This window comes from Centruroides vittatus, unplaced genomic scaffold (assembly GCF_030686945.1).
Source record: "Centruroides vittatus isolate TY-2023 unplaced genomic scaffold, ASM3068694v2 scaffold_769, whole genome shotgun sequence".
Taxonomy (NCBI): Eukaryota; Metazoa; Arthropoda; class Arachnida; order Scorpiones; family Buthidae; genus Centruroides; species Centruroides vittatus.
Window position 1 is genome coordinate 1,590,918 of NW_027122717.1, and position 15,648 is coordinate 1,606,565.

Consider the following 15,648-nt stretch of genomic DNA (forward strand, 5'->3'; position numbering starts at 1 on the left):
TCATACCTAAAAATAAAAATTTTACATCATCATTATTAATACAATAACCATCAAAAATATATAGAATACCAAACCAATTTATTGTCATCATCAAAGATCTGACAATTAACTGACTAAATACCTAGTTATAATTTGGCAGGTTGTATTGTCATCTGTTGACAAATTATTATTATTACATAATTCAGTATAATTTTAATTAGATTCAGAAAAATCCAGAACTATCATTTAACAATTGAATAAATTGCTATTTTACTACCCAAACATTCCAAGTCGTCCTTTTAAAATATCTTAATTATTAGTAAAATCTAATAATAATTTTTAAAATATTTATCAATAAAATAAAAATGTAAATTTGTGCCATCTTCAGAATGGCACACAAAAGTTACTTGTTCTTCCTTGGCTAATTATAATGTGTATTTTTATATAATAATAGAAATTTGTTAATCTGGCACCTAAAGGACCAGAATGGAGCTGGGTTATCAAAAATTCCAAATTACCAGACATTTTTGCATTCACAAAATTTAATAAGTTTTATGTTGTCAAATGTTACAAACATTGCTGTATATTTTGAACATTTTGAACCAGCAAATGCTGCTGTATGCTTCTGATTTGTTTCATGCATTTATTGTATATTGTTTGTTATTTATTCCCAATTTCCCAAAACTTTGGGAAATTTTAACATTAAGCAAAAAAAATGTATAACTAAACCAATTTTACTATAAACTAAATATTATAAGCAATACTTTTCCATTAGCAATGGAAAAGTATGACTTGCAGGGGCAAGACACTACTGTGGTGGAGAGCATCACAATGCCAAGCTGCAATTTTTAATTTATTTAATATGAAATATATGCTCTCCACCTCAGTAGTGTCTTGCCCCTGCAAGTCATACTTTTCCATTAGCAATGGAAATTTAAATTCTTCTAATATCAATATCATGAGACTGAAAACAATAAAATTTTATACAGTAATACCCTGGGTTACGTAAGTAATGTGGACTGTAGACATTTAAGTAAGTCGAATTTGAAAATTGCTTAAGTGTAAATACATAATATAATAATAAATACAGTATTGAGTTATTGATGTGTACTGTACATATATTATTATTACTTTTTTGTATAAAAGAATTATTTATGAGAAAGAGTGTCTGGTATGATTGCATACATGCTTACAATTAGACTGAAAAATAAAGGATTAGCAGAGCAATAAAGTAATAAATTGGTACAGTGTGAAAGAAAGAAAGAAAGAGAGAGAGAGAGAGAGAATGAATGAATGTTTGAAATAGAATAATTCTTTGTAAAATTACGTTACTCTACTCAGATTTTCCAGTTTTTGAGATTTACATAAGTTGCATGTTATGTAACTTATGCAACTTAAGCATCTACACTTACACAAAAAAAGTCCAGTTCATGGAAAACAACAATGAGAAAAATGAACGTTTTCAATTGCTTTTAGCAATCATCCTCAAATTAAAGAACTTATTCAGAAACATATATCAGAATAAAAAGTATCAAATATTTAGTGCATTTATTTATTACTTATGAATGACTTTAGGGATGCACTACAGGCAGGATCATACGGTGATGTCATGTGATGTGATGTGATGTGGCTAGGTTGGCCTTGGGTGGCATTTTTCTTAATAAATCCTTCTTTAAAGTACAGCAAGTTCTCACTTAACATTATTGATAGGTTCCTGGAAATTTTAACATTAAGCAAAAAAAATGTATAACTAAACCAATTTTACTATAAACTAAATATTATAAGCAAGATATAATTTGGTTATTATTATTCTAATCTGATTGTTTGCAACTTCTAGCTCTTAGAATCAATTTTACTGTTTATAAGAACATTCAAAAATAATAATTGTAAATAATTACAAATGAACTTGTATCTTTTCTCGACAACATTACAACAAAGCTACATTAAGTGAGAACTTGCTGTACCTTCAATATTTTATCATAAAAACAAAAACATGTAGCTGCAAAGTTTATTGTGTTGTATATTTATACGTTTTTATTTCCATATACAATGGGGCAGTAATCTCTTCTTGATCTCTTCATACATTTAATAATTATAATTAAATTAATATTTTAATAATTAATTTAGAATAATTGGGTTTATGGATGTTGATATTTGCAAAATATATTGTAGTATGGTAGAGCATCGATTATCCGACTTAATTGGGGACTGGGGTTGGTCGGATAACTGAAAAGTATGAAAAATACATTATTAGTATAGTGTATTAGGCCTGGTTTAAATACTAGCCTCCCTTTCATGGTCGAGCCAGTGCTGCCAGCTAAAACATGCAAAAATTTAACAAAAATAATATTAAAGTAGCCAAGATATAACCAAATATTGTAGCGCCACAACACTAGCGGACATTTGAATTTGCCGACTAGAACGCGGTCGGTTAACCGATAAGTCGGTTAATCGGGGGTCGGATAATTGATGCTCTACTGTATTCATGAAAAATTTTTAATGTTCATGATTAGTACAAGAATGCATTTTATTCATTTAAATTAATAGATACTATATAATTTGATTGATAAAGCTAATATATAGATTTGCACTTTTATAAATTAAAATGTTACATAACATAGTTATATCATAATTTATCTTAAATATATTAAAATAAAGCTGAAATATAAAGAATTCTCTTGAGCATTATCAGGTGTCTGGAAGTAAGATGATCATATATCAAATTCTCCAATATATGCAACAGAACATTTATTAAACATGAGTACATTCAATCCTATTGTATAATGCCTGTACTGAAGTATGGATATAACCAAAACTGTATTAGAATAAATAGTACAGTCAAGATAATTTCAAAGTTGACAACTGAAAAAATTGTTTTTTTTTCAACATTTTAAGGAAAAAAATGCATTTCTGATCTGTTAACTACTCTGCATATTGTAATAGTCTTGTTAATTGGCATAATACAATAGATAACTGATTAGTTTGTTCCACCAATAAAGAATTGAAGAGTGACAAGTAAAATATTGTTGTATCAATTGAAAGTTGATAACAAAGAAAACATTGTAAATACAGTAATAAATTAATGTCAAATTGGTTATAACACAAAATTTAATTCCAGAGTTGTCAATTAAATAGTTTTTTAGTATCAATATAAAAGTATGTTAAAGAAGAGAATTGAGTCTTGAAAAATGAGTGCAGATTGTACATGAGCAGAAAAACTGGCGATTCTCCTTCTATTATTGCAAAAAAAGCATCAAATATCACGAGAAGGAGTCGGAAAAATAGTGGTCAGATATTTAAATAACAATACAGTGAGAAATTTACCATAGGGACACTGCCCTAAGGCAACAATATCAAGAGAAAATGCCACAACTTTCCGTGAGACGACCAAAAACTCTTATATAACAGCTAAAGAAATAAAAGAAGAGCTTGTGCTTGAAGCCAGTGTTTCAACTATTAAGAGAAGAATAAATAAAAAAGTTTCCATGGAAGAGCAGCTAATAGAAAACCAATGATTTCAGCAGTGAATCAGAAGAAAAGATTAGCTTTTGCCAAAAAATTTGTGGACAAGCCCCTAGAGTTTTGGAAGCATGTTATTTGGAGTGATGAGTTAAAACAAGAGTTGCAGGATGCTAAAAGATGGAAATTTGTTTGGAAAAAGAAAAATCAAACATTCGATAAAAATAAAACTGTGGGAACAATAAAACACTCGCCTTACATAATGGTTTGATGGTGTTTTTCAGGGTTCAAAATGGGAAATATTGTTCAAATTCACAATCGCATAAAAGCAGTAGATTACAAACAGATACTTAAAGACAATTTAATGGCATCAGCAAGGAAAATGGAAATTGAAAATAAATTTGTCTTTCAACAGGACAATGATCCCAAACATACAGCATTGCTTCTCAGAAAATATTTCAATGAAAATGATATCAAAGTTCTTGAATGACCACTGCAGTCACCAGACTTAAATTTAATAGAACATCTGTGGGACAAATTAGACTGCTGTATTCCTCTTAGCCATAGAAAATCTTTATCGTTGTACAAAGAGTTATTTAAGGTTTGGTCAGAAATTGGGCAGGATATCATTCGTAAATTAATTAACAGTATGCACAGTCGACTTCTTCATGTAATTCAGGCCAAAGGTGGTCCAATAAAGTTCTGATTTGACTCTTTCTGAATGTTTTATTTCGTATCAACTTTGAAATGGTTTTGCCATACAGCACAAATTTACAATTTTTAAAACATACATAATATTTTCTTAAAAATTTTTTGATGGATTTAATGAAAAATTAAGTCTTAAAACTAAAATTAACATTAATTTAATTTTTACATAAGATGATGATAAACTCAAAAGTTCAAAAAATGGACTATGTCAACTTTGAAATGATCTTAACTGTATATTGTCTATAAATGAATGCATATTTATGTTCCAATATAGGTGTTACATAACTGAATACATTTGTATGCAAACACATGAATGTTTCAGTTCTAGCTCTTAGAAATGCATGTATTATGCATTTCTAAGTGCATATATACATGAATTTCTAATATATATACATGCATTTCTAAATGCATGTATTATGCATTTGTCACTATGCATGTAGACAAATTGGGTATTTAAAGATATTATTTTCAATATAAACCCTTGAAATTTTATATTTAAATTATTTTTAAAAACTGATTTTAAAAGATTTAAAATCAATTAAATCATTTTAAGTTCTCTCTATAATAATAACTGAATTATAAAATTAGAAATGAAATTTATGTATTTCAAATATACTTTTCATTCTTAAGTATGATAAAATCAGAAATGTCAATAAAGTGCAACAATAAAATTCAATAATTTGTTAGAGAATTAGCCGAAATGAAAAAAAAAAATCTAATTTTTTCAATCAGGATCAAGAAATGTGTATCATGACTTTCTATGAGACTGAAAATTACATCATTAAATTTTATTTTTCTATGACAATTTGTTCAAAAAATTATAAGCTTATTGCTTATTAATAAGACAGTTATTTAACTGTCTTATTAATAAGCAATTAATCAAAATTTAAATTCTAATTTAGAAATAATATTTATCAGATGAACACTTAGAAATGTAACCATAATTAATGAAAAAAAAAATATAAAATTTCATAGAAATATGATCAGTCCTAAAAGAAACAAACCAAGACCTAATGAAAAAAGTAAGCCAAATTAAAAAAAAAAAATAGATAACAAAAAAGGCAAACCATGACACAGACAAAACATGTGACCCAGAATGAGGAGGAAAGAAAATAAAAAAAAGAAAAGATTCACAGAGGAAAATGCTATTGTTCCCAGATGGAAACAAATTTGAAAGACTTGAGGCCAAACATATTTCTGTCTGGAATTTTTCTCTGGATAAACATAACAGTTATCTTCTGAGCATTGTTTATTAATAAAAGTTATTCAGATATTTCGTAAAATATTTTTTAAAACTTCTCAATAAATTTGAAACAGAATACATTTTATTTATTTTATATACATTATAGATTCCGATGACATTATTATTTATAATTGTATAACATTGATGTCAAATATTTAATTTATCCTACTTATAATAATGTAAGTGTGACAAATCAGTATTTAACGTTATAAAATAAAAAGATTTGTTCTAAAATTACCGTAAAAAACTCAATCAATTTATAATAGTTTTTGCTTAAATTTTAAAACTTATTTCTTTATTATTCTATTTGATATCAATATTTTAGAATATAAATATATATCAGAGAAACAACTGTGAACATAAGGAGACTGTGCCAAAATTTGGGAGGGCAGTTGTCCTCCTTGCATCTGATACTCAATTGCCCATGGAAACAATATAGTTATTTATTGCATTCTGTTGTTATCATCAATAGCACAATGATATGGAATTTTATTTTACTAAACAAAATATCTATTATTCTAGAAAATTTTGTTCTAGATAAGGATCTGATTATAGCCTAATTATGTAAATTTCAAGAACTTTATTGTTAAAAGAAAATTTAGATTTTTATAATATTAAAAAACATATTGTTATATTTTATTGTGAAAGTCCCAGTTAAAATTGTTTTTTATAATTTGAATTTATATTTATATAAATTTAAATTACTAAAAGTAAATATATACTAACATTTATTTGTAAATGGTCCCATACTTCAGTCAGTCCATTGCCATTATTAATTGTATATCTTTCTTCAATTGTTACTTTTAATTCCTCTCTTAAAGTTTCACCTACCTGAAAATAATTCATTTCAAATTTATATTTTGATTTACATTTTTAAAAATTGATTAATTATACAATTCCAAAAGATGCATGTAAAACACATTCAAAATATTTTATATTAATACATACTTGTCTCCTATATACAAAACCTAGCGTTCCAGCAGTAAATTCTAGCACAAAAATGATGATAACCAACGTGAAATACTGTAAATAACATATTTAACAATGTAAATATTTATTAAGATTTAGATAATAAACTATATGAGTCTTAAAATTACTTACAGTTCTCAACAAACATTTACTCTGGAACCAAGATCCACAACAGCCAAAAAATCCAATCATAAACGTTACAATTCCTGCTGCTATACATAAACTATCGGCACTCAAAGTGCGATATGTTGGAAGTAGTGTCGAATATCCTCCATAAGCAAGATGCATCCAAACTCCAATGCCTAGCATTCCACATCCAATCATCTTAAATTTAATGAATGTATAATCAAATAATTCAGAAACATTCATGAAATATTTAAACTTCTTATTTTAAAAATTATTTTTCATTAAATTGGAAATTCCAGATAATTAATTTTTCATTTAATTGAAAGTATTCTTTCAATATTAAATTTATGATAGATTTTTATTGATCTTACCCAGAAGAGAAGATTTACACAGCACAGTGTGTGACGAACACACGTGTAACCTGTTCTCCCCATCCTGCAGCATTCACATGGGTCTTCCTGGAAAAATATAACATTTAATACATATTATCAAAATATATTTTAAAAAAACTTAAATTTAACTTAAGAATTTGTTAATTACCATTTATAAAAAACTTAATATACATTTCTTTTCTATACAGGAATAAAATAAATTACAAAGAAAATAAAAATTTATTTTAAAATCATTAAATAATAAATTTTTAGTCTTGACTCTACGAATTTTGTTTAATTAAATAATTTTTTGAATCGTCCATCATTATATCCCCATAACGAAGTTTGACTTCTTAAATATCGAAAGCAGTTTGTAGTTATAAATGATGGAATATTACTAATCAAATAAGCAGGTTTATTATTGGGCTACATTTTGGTTAATTAGATATATACATGCTGCATACTTCTGACTGAACTTAATGATTAATTGTCGTCATCTATGAAATTCAATAATTAGAATTTACTAAATAATTTAAGAATATAATATTCTGGAAAAAAAACATCTATATGCAGCAGGACTCAAACCTGTCAAGAGTTTGAGTCCTGCTCAAACCTAGCAATCAAGAGCTTGTATAGAATACAGACAATTGTGCCCTTAGTAGAGTAGGCCTTTTGTCATTGTTTTTGGACAAATAAAATATGTACATTGTTTTTTTACTAATAAAAAGCAGTCTTAAAAGTTTCAGTTTTTTTTTATAAAAATAAAATTAATTTGAAGTGGTAAGAATCAGTAGGACACCAAAGTTTTGTCTTTGCCTTAGAAAAAACCCAATTCTTCCTCCTCCTTGATAGTCCTGCTGAAACTTTTGCTTACTGTGCAGATGTATCTCTTATATCAGCACCATTATGGAATATATAGTTTATCCTCTGAAATACATTAAAGTAAATAAAAATTTGGAATGTTATCCTTCCTAAAATTGAAACTAAAGATAGAAACTTTTTTTATTTTAAATGATTCTAATAAACCCTTGCATTCAGTAGAATAACTAGAGAAGTGCTCAGAGGGCCTGGGTTTCCTTAACTTTATAAATAAAAATAAATGAGAAAAAATCAAATAATTACAAGATCTGAATGCAGAAAATGCACTTATACACATGTATATATAATATCTAAGCATTTACTCTTCATCTATAGCACTTGCTACATCCATAGTAGTACAGGGATAACTGTAAGTTTGCACATTGTAACTTGGTCTCCCTATCTAGTCGTGCTGCCATTTGCTTTACCTGCGTCAAGCATTTGAAAGCATTAAAGTACTTTCTGATATACGAAAATCACTTCATCAGCAATACTGAATAAAATTTGTTAGTCCAATGCATCATCATATAAGATGTAAAATATTAAATTCAGTCATATTGAATCTAAGTATATGCTATAAATAAATAATATTCTATTATTAAATTGCAATATGCCATTCAAAATAATTTTTCACTAAATATAAAAATCATTTGAAAAAATTTTCATTTGTCTTCTAGAATTCAATTATTTCAAGCAATGACTGTATATTAGAACGGCATATTGTTTATTACCTAAACCAGGAGAGTTGTTAAAAGCGAGTGAAAAATGGTTCTAAAAATGGCTAAACCTAGCTTATTTCTTAAAACATTATTTACATATTGACCTAAAATTAGTTAGATTATATTAGGAGCTTCTATTTAAAATTTTATTCTATTTTTGAGGGTTAAAAACAGGAGAAATCCAGGACCATTCCCAGACAAACCAAGAGGTATTGTCACTCCATCCCGCATATATTTTAAGTGACAAGTTTTAAATATATTTTGCAAAATCTTACATCATTCTATGACTGAACACTTCTTAAATTTTAATTTAAAACATTAAGATGTTAAAAACTGATAAAACCATCAAATAAATTAATTATATGTCTTTTTATATTATTAAAAATATCATATTTGTCATTCATAAATCCAAGTGAATTTTTTTTATGGCTTCACAAGTACTCAGCATAGTGGAAAAAACACTGCAAGCATATGCATATTAGATGCATTTATAAAATAAAAAGGAAAATTGAACGTAAAGAAGGATAAATTTGCTTTATTTCATGCTTAAATCAAAAACTTTGTTTCATATTGGGGTCAAAGGTCATTTGGAAAGTGTCCAAAGAAATTGATAAGAAAGATCTTACATCCAGAAGCAACCTGCTGCAGCAGGAAGAGTAAAGAATGTCCTCGCAACACGAAGAAGCCAACATTTCATCGCAGCAAGAGGAACCGACCCCAATACCTCGACCTCGCCCCATTTTAGTTCACATTGACCTCCTCCTTCTTCTCGTTCACATTGGACACCTGGAGGACAAAGATGCCCGCATCTCACCCTCTTAACTAATTTCTAAACCATTTAACAAATCAATATTCCTTTGTTTATTATTAACTTTCATTTTAATCCTAACGAATTTTGTACATAAAGTCGAACGTAAAGCTAAGAAGTTAATTACTCTAATCGACGCTAATCTGGATAATGGTTTAAAAAATTTAAAAAAAAACAAAAGAAAATGAATGTTTCTTTTGTTATAAATACACTTTTGTGAGTCATTAAATGTTATGTAACGTCTTATATTTGCATGAAGTAGTGGTTTAGGCCACAACACTTTCTATACTATTTACTTTGACCTAAATTGCCGCTAACTCTATACTTATCTAAACAGCGAAATCGACCGAATGATTCACTAGAAATTCAAGAATTGAATAAATAGTAACGGTTTATTTAAATATTATTCATCGCCTTTTCCGTATTTGGCCTCCTTAAAAGCTAATTTAAGCATTTAAATGAGCGAATTGCTAAAATTTATCATTAAATAAGCTTGCCCGTAAACTTACCGAATGATTCCGATCGGATTAAATTAATTTTCTATACAAAACATTGCACCTTGTAATTAACTTTTTTTTTGCAGAAAAACTTGAGAAAATGCCCGCTGAATGGCTTCGGAATTAAACTGCGTGTTCAATTTTTAATCTCTGATTTATCTAAACAAAAGGACTATTTATCTTTCATGCAGATAAAAAGAAATTACAAGCAATTCAAAAGTTTTTTCAATTTACTCTCAATTATTTTAAGCTATTTATACTCTTACCTATTTAAACATTTTTTAAAAATAATTAAAATTACAAATAGTGAACTTAAAATTAATCAGTGGACCTCCTTTGCTTATAAAAAGTCAAAGAAAACACTGATAAAATTAACTTTTCAGGTAATTTTTAAGTGCAATACTCACAAAAACACTGATTTGGGATATTTTGATACTTAAATGTATAATTAAGCGTATAAAAAATTAATTAAAATTGTAAAAAAATCCTTTAAAGTAAGTAAAGTATTTACACTTAAATGTAAAATTTTTGGTGATTTTATCAATTGTTTCTTTTACTTCCATCACTCGGTTTCCTACTTTGTACACCTCGATGATATTATTGAGGTGTACTGTAGAGTACAAAGTATGGAACTAGCTGATTAAAATAAAAGTATTATAATAATGCACTTAAAATCTCCAAAAAACAGAATTTTCACAATTTTAAATTCAATTTTATTAATAAATAAAATAAGTAATTAAGCTCCATGTGTACATTTATAAGAAGATCTCTACAATGTGTACATTTATAAGAAGATCTCTACAATGATTTCTACGTCGTAAAAATTTAAATTATTTTAATTATTACAAATTACATAAAAACATACGGAAATAAGGTGATATAAAACAGAAAAAATCTGATGATTTAAAGTAATTGATATATAATTGTATATCTGAGACGAGACAGACGGAACCCTCGGCCCGTTTGTTACGCTAATGAGACAAATTTATAAACAATAGCGCAACAAAGGGGCCGAGGAACTCCAGGCTCATTTACCTTTATAAATAAATGAAAAAAAAACAATCAAACAGGTACAGGGAAAAGATTTGAATATGACAAACTCACTTATACACCTGTATACCTGTATACGTACACCGGAGGGAAGCCGGGAGTTTTTCTCCGGCCCGAAGGAAACACTAATTTATAGGGGTAGAGCCCGTATAAATTAGTGTTATTTTTACTAGCAAAAACTGAAATATTTCAAACTGATTTTTTATTAATAAAGGAACAACCCAGGAATTTCATTTGTTCAGTAATAAATGGTAAAAGAGGCCCACTACGAAGTAAAAGGTCCTGCTCTATCCCCGGCCTCATACGACTCTGTATACACAATATCTAACATAAGAGTTTGGTCTTCATCCATACATCCACAGTGGTCAGGGGTGCGTGCAGATTTGCATGTTTTAATTCGGACCCCTCTCATCGTTTCTAGTTTCGCTACTGAAATGGCTGTCTGTCACTCACATGTTTATTTAATTTCCGAAAAGAAACTATAGTTTTTCATTTAGGTTTGTTAAAAGTAGCATATTCGATATGAATTTACTTGCCTGGAGATAACGTACTGTACATCACATCTACGAAAATTGCAATTCTAGCTTGTATTTACTGACAGACAACCTAACAGACAGATATAATCTAAGCTTCGAAATTTGCTAAAATTATTTCGCAATTTTTCCATAAAGAAAATACAAAATACAGTTTAACTTCGGAACAACGGCTACTGACGGGAACATAAAAAATGGTCGTTGTTTTGAAGTTATTTTGTATATATTTTGAAAAGAAACATTCCTGAAAAATTTGCCGTTTAAAGATGTCCGTTATTGGAGGTTCGGTTTACGACATCTCGCTTTAACGAATATACTGTATTAAGAATAGTTTGACTTATACATCTGACCCTAAGCTACAATATATAAGCTCTTTTCTTCCACCAAATTGTGATACGTGTAGGCCCTAAGCTGCAGCTTGTTTAGCTTATGCGCAAATCAGGCCCCTCTAAACGTTTTACAATATCAAGTAGGCCTATCACCTGCTACGAGTTTTATGTTATATAAACTTACGTACTGATAGAAGGGTCACTCTTGTTTAAAGCTATTGACTATATAAGATAATGCTAATTAGTCGTCGTATTGTAATTTTTTGTGTAAAGGTCAAAATTCGTAAAGATCAATCTGGAATTACGTAACACGAGCAAGCAGTGTTGTATAACACGAAGATACTGTTCTCGATAGATTTCAACTCTGTCAAACTTCGCGACGCGAAAAAAACAAACCAGAACTTTTCCAAAGGTTGGCCAAATATTTGTTTACATTCAGGAAAGACAAATGCTATCTCAGTTTGTCACTAAATGTACTCCATCACTCTCAACTCGTATTTTCATGTAAACAAACGCGCGCGAAATTGATGTGGAAACACAAAACTACGAATGAAATTTTGAGAAATTTATAAATCCTTCTATACCGTGCGATTCCGGTTTACAAAGGTTTTACTGTATTTAATATCCAAAAGTAAGATTTAAATTTAAAAAAAAACCCAAAACTTGGAGAAATTCAGATAAAAAATAGTTGAACGAATCATAATAATAAATCTGGTATATGTAGAGGGGATCGTGTTTCCTCATTATACCTAATGACACCACATCCCAATTTTGTTTCTTCGAGCGACGGTATGGCACGTAACAAAACTAATTAACGATTTCGTTCTTCCTAGCATCGATACGCTCTCGAAACTATCTCGATGACCCCAACCATAGACATAATGAAAAGATTATATCCTGAACGAGTTCGTTACCCGGAAGTGGTAAGTTGAAACCGGACTTGTGGTGAATCGGTATAAGCCATCTGGATGTAGTCCAAAATATCTTGACCCCGTGCATAATAAACAGGTGGAAATTATCATTTAAGAGAGGTTACAAGCACTATTTTGTCATTAAAGACGTAACGTTTATTTATAAAAAAAAAAAAACAAACAAATAAATAAAAGTTAAAATTTCACGAAAAGCAAAATTAAAAATAAACCAAAGTAATTTTCTCATCTCTAAGTTATTTTGTATAAGTTTTGGATTGATTCCAGCTGAAACGCAGCGGAAATTGAAGTTTCCAGCAGACATCAAGAAGTGCAATCCATTAAAAGGGTATTGAATTCTTAACTGTTAACAATTATTATTTTTTCTTATTTAAACTAAATATGTGGAAAAAAAACATTTAAAATAATGACGTTTTACTTATATTAATTAAATGTTAAGAAGCTTGAAAATCCCTCAAACATGGGCCGATATTCGGATCCTTATTGAAAAATCTTTCAATGATTTTCCAAATCTTCGAAGTGTTTTCGTATGATCATACAGTAGCCTCGGGTTGTGGGTTTGCGCGTAGAATTTTTCACGTCTAACGCCCAAATAGAGGCCAAGTTTCCCATAGAAAGTCCCCTCTTTGACAGATCGCCTATGTATTGCGTTCGCATTATACCATCAAAAGATGATCACGGCACAGCTTTTTCTCTTAAGTTTTCTTATTTAAAACCGATCATAACTTGGAGAAATTGAATTTATATGACGTTCGATATATCCTACTTCAGAAGTTTTACAATCAAAATTTCGTCTTAAAACCTAAATTACACCCTAAAGATCGTGGTTTTACTTCATATTAAACCATAACAAATGCCATTTCGGATCAGATAACGTTATATTAAACTCATATAAAACGAAGATTTTCTATTAAAACTTAATATAACGACATACAGAATTTAATTTCCAATAAAATAACTTTAATTACTGGCATACCAAGTCGAGATAAAAGAGTAAAAATGTGGGATGTAAGTAGTAATAAACACGCGAGACATTTGTCATATGTCAATTTAAAATCGCGCTTTGTAAGAACGGTTAATCGAATTTCTATGACAGAATCTGCTGATCTATCAATTTAAGAGGTCAAACGTGTGCAAAGTTAGGGAGAAGGGAGATAAAATAAACTTTTTTTTTCGATGATAGCGACTACTTCTAAACGTCCGTCACCGATATAAACAAGTTCTCACACTTCGGAGGTTTTTGATCATCGGAGCTTAAAAATTCCTCGAAGTTTCTTTAAAAAATAATAATAATAAGTCCTAAAACGACAACAATCTACACGTGTGTGTCTTGTCAATGCACGTTTATCCAATTTTTAACAAATTATAATTATATTATGTATATAATAATATATAATAATATAAAATCTGCGTCAGGTACAGTACAACTATAAAAGTTTTTCTAAATTTAGTAAATAAATTGTAAAATTATATAATTATATTTTACCAATAAAACAAAAATTGAAATTAAATTATTAAACCTTTTAAAAATCCAATTTTTAAAGCGAAATAACGTCTAGATTATTATTTCTTATAAGTACGAATTTATATATTAAATAATTAATTTATTTAACTTAATGTTGTTAAAATTTCCTATAAATTGTTTTAAAATTTTCCGATTTTAAGAAAGACATTTTAATATATATTACACTAATTAATTGACACTTTTAAGCCTAGAAAAAACCCCTTAAACGTCAGAAAATATGCTAAAATATTTAATTATACTATAAGAATTTTTAATAAGTAATCTTTTATTAAATATATCTACCTTTAACGAAGACAGTTATTCGCTTAAACTTCAGAAACCATACTCAAGACACTGTTTATCGAACAGATTTCGACCGATACACGCTGCCGATTCTTAGAAAAAAGTAAAAAAAGGTACACGCAAACTGGATCTACTCCCCTAACTAAAACTTTTTCTCATGGAGTTTTTAAATTAAAAAAAAAATGTATAAGTTCTCACCGAAAGTTTCAAACGTTAGTTGTTGTTGATGAGATGTCCATGGGTGGATCCTGCTTCAGTTTGAAAGAAACATGTAACTGACGTTTAGTCATTGGTGAATAAACTAGAAACAGAAAGAGCAAGGTTTGTTTTTTCATGGGTGCCTGTTCAACAAGGTCGTTAATGCATCCTCCCTTTCCCACGTGGTACGAAGCGTAGTGTGGGAGGAGGAAATGCAGAAACGAAGCAAAACGGAAATGTCATCCCCGAATTTCTTTTTTGTTACTTTATATATATATGTGTGTGTGTGTGTGCGTGTGGTGGAGTGAGTTAATATTATGTTGCGCTTTATTTAAAAAAATAAAATGACAATTAATGTTTAATAAATCAAACTTTACATCGCTTTTAATGTCTTTTTTTTGAAAAAGTGAGTTGAGTGTACGGAAATTTTCATTTATTTTGCACTTTTAATCTTTAAATATTTCTCATTTAATTTTATTTCTTAAACTTGGTTTCTGTCATACTATGGCTGGATTTACTTGTAACTTATAACAAGCCTTTGCTCTCTACCAAATAACAATGCGTGTAAAATGCGAGGCCCTAAGTTATAGACTCGTAACTCGAGACCTTAATTAAGCTGCAATTTATTTAGCTTATGTACAAATAAGGCCCTAAGCTATAACACACAATAGGCCCTTCCGCTCCACCAAATCAAGTGTAAAAGTGTGAGGTCCTGATTTATAGACTTATAACACCAGGCCTTAAACTGCAGCTTGTTTAGTTTATACGCAAATCAGGCCCTACTCATACTTTTCCTCCTTTACTTAAAAAAATTTAAATTATAAAAAATTAATTAAATTATAAAATTATTTTAAATTATTTAATTTTATATTTAAATTTAGTATTTAAGAAAGAAGAGAAGGAAAGGGAAATGTGTTGAGTGCTGAGAATAGAATGCTCCCTTTCTACCTCCGAACGAGACACAAGACACAATTATTTGTAAGAAAATTACAAAAACCCTGCTAGATTTAAAATAACAATTTACAGTTAATAAACCTAATTAAAATTAATGTTTTTTAATTACTT

The 15,648-nt window shown here is 28.7% G+C and overlaps 2 protein-coding genes across 2 annotated transcripts in view; both read right to left on the minus strand.

The window, feature by feature from the left end:
- Positions 1 to 6,918, minus strand: LOC136989841 (tetraspanin-9-like). Its single transcript, XM_067288124.1, has 5 exons — positions 6,856 to 6,918; positions 6,491 to 6,682; positions 6,338 to 6,412; positions 6,116 to 6,220; positions 1 to 6 (listed from the first exon to the last, which is right to left on the minus strand). Exons 1-5 carry the CDS (start codon positions 6,916 to 6,918, stop codon positions 1 to 3), a joined length of 441 nt encoding a protein of 146 aa, XP_067144225.1.
- LOC136989877 (uncharacterized) overlaps positions 6,618 to 15,648 on the minus strand; it is a 30,729-nt gene continuing 21,698 nt past the window's right edge. The window contains exons 7-8 of the mRNA XM_067288169.1: positions 6,856 to 6,942; positions 6,618 to 6,682 (exon numbers count right to left, since the gene is read on the minus strand). Coding sequence (XP_067144270.1) covers positions 6,929 to 6,942 — 14 coding nt within the window. The 3' untranslated portion in view covers positions 6,618 to 6,682; positions 6,856 to 6,928. The remainder of the gene's footprint in view (positions 6,683 to 6,855; positions 6,943 to 15,648) is intronic.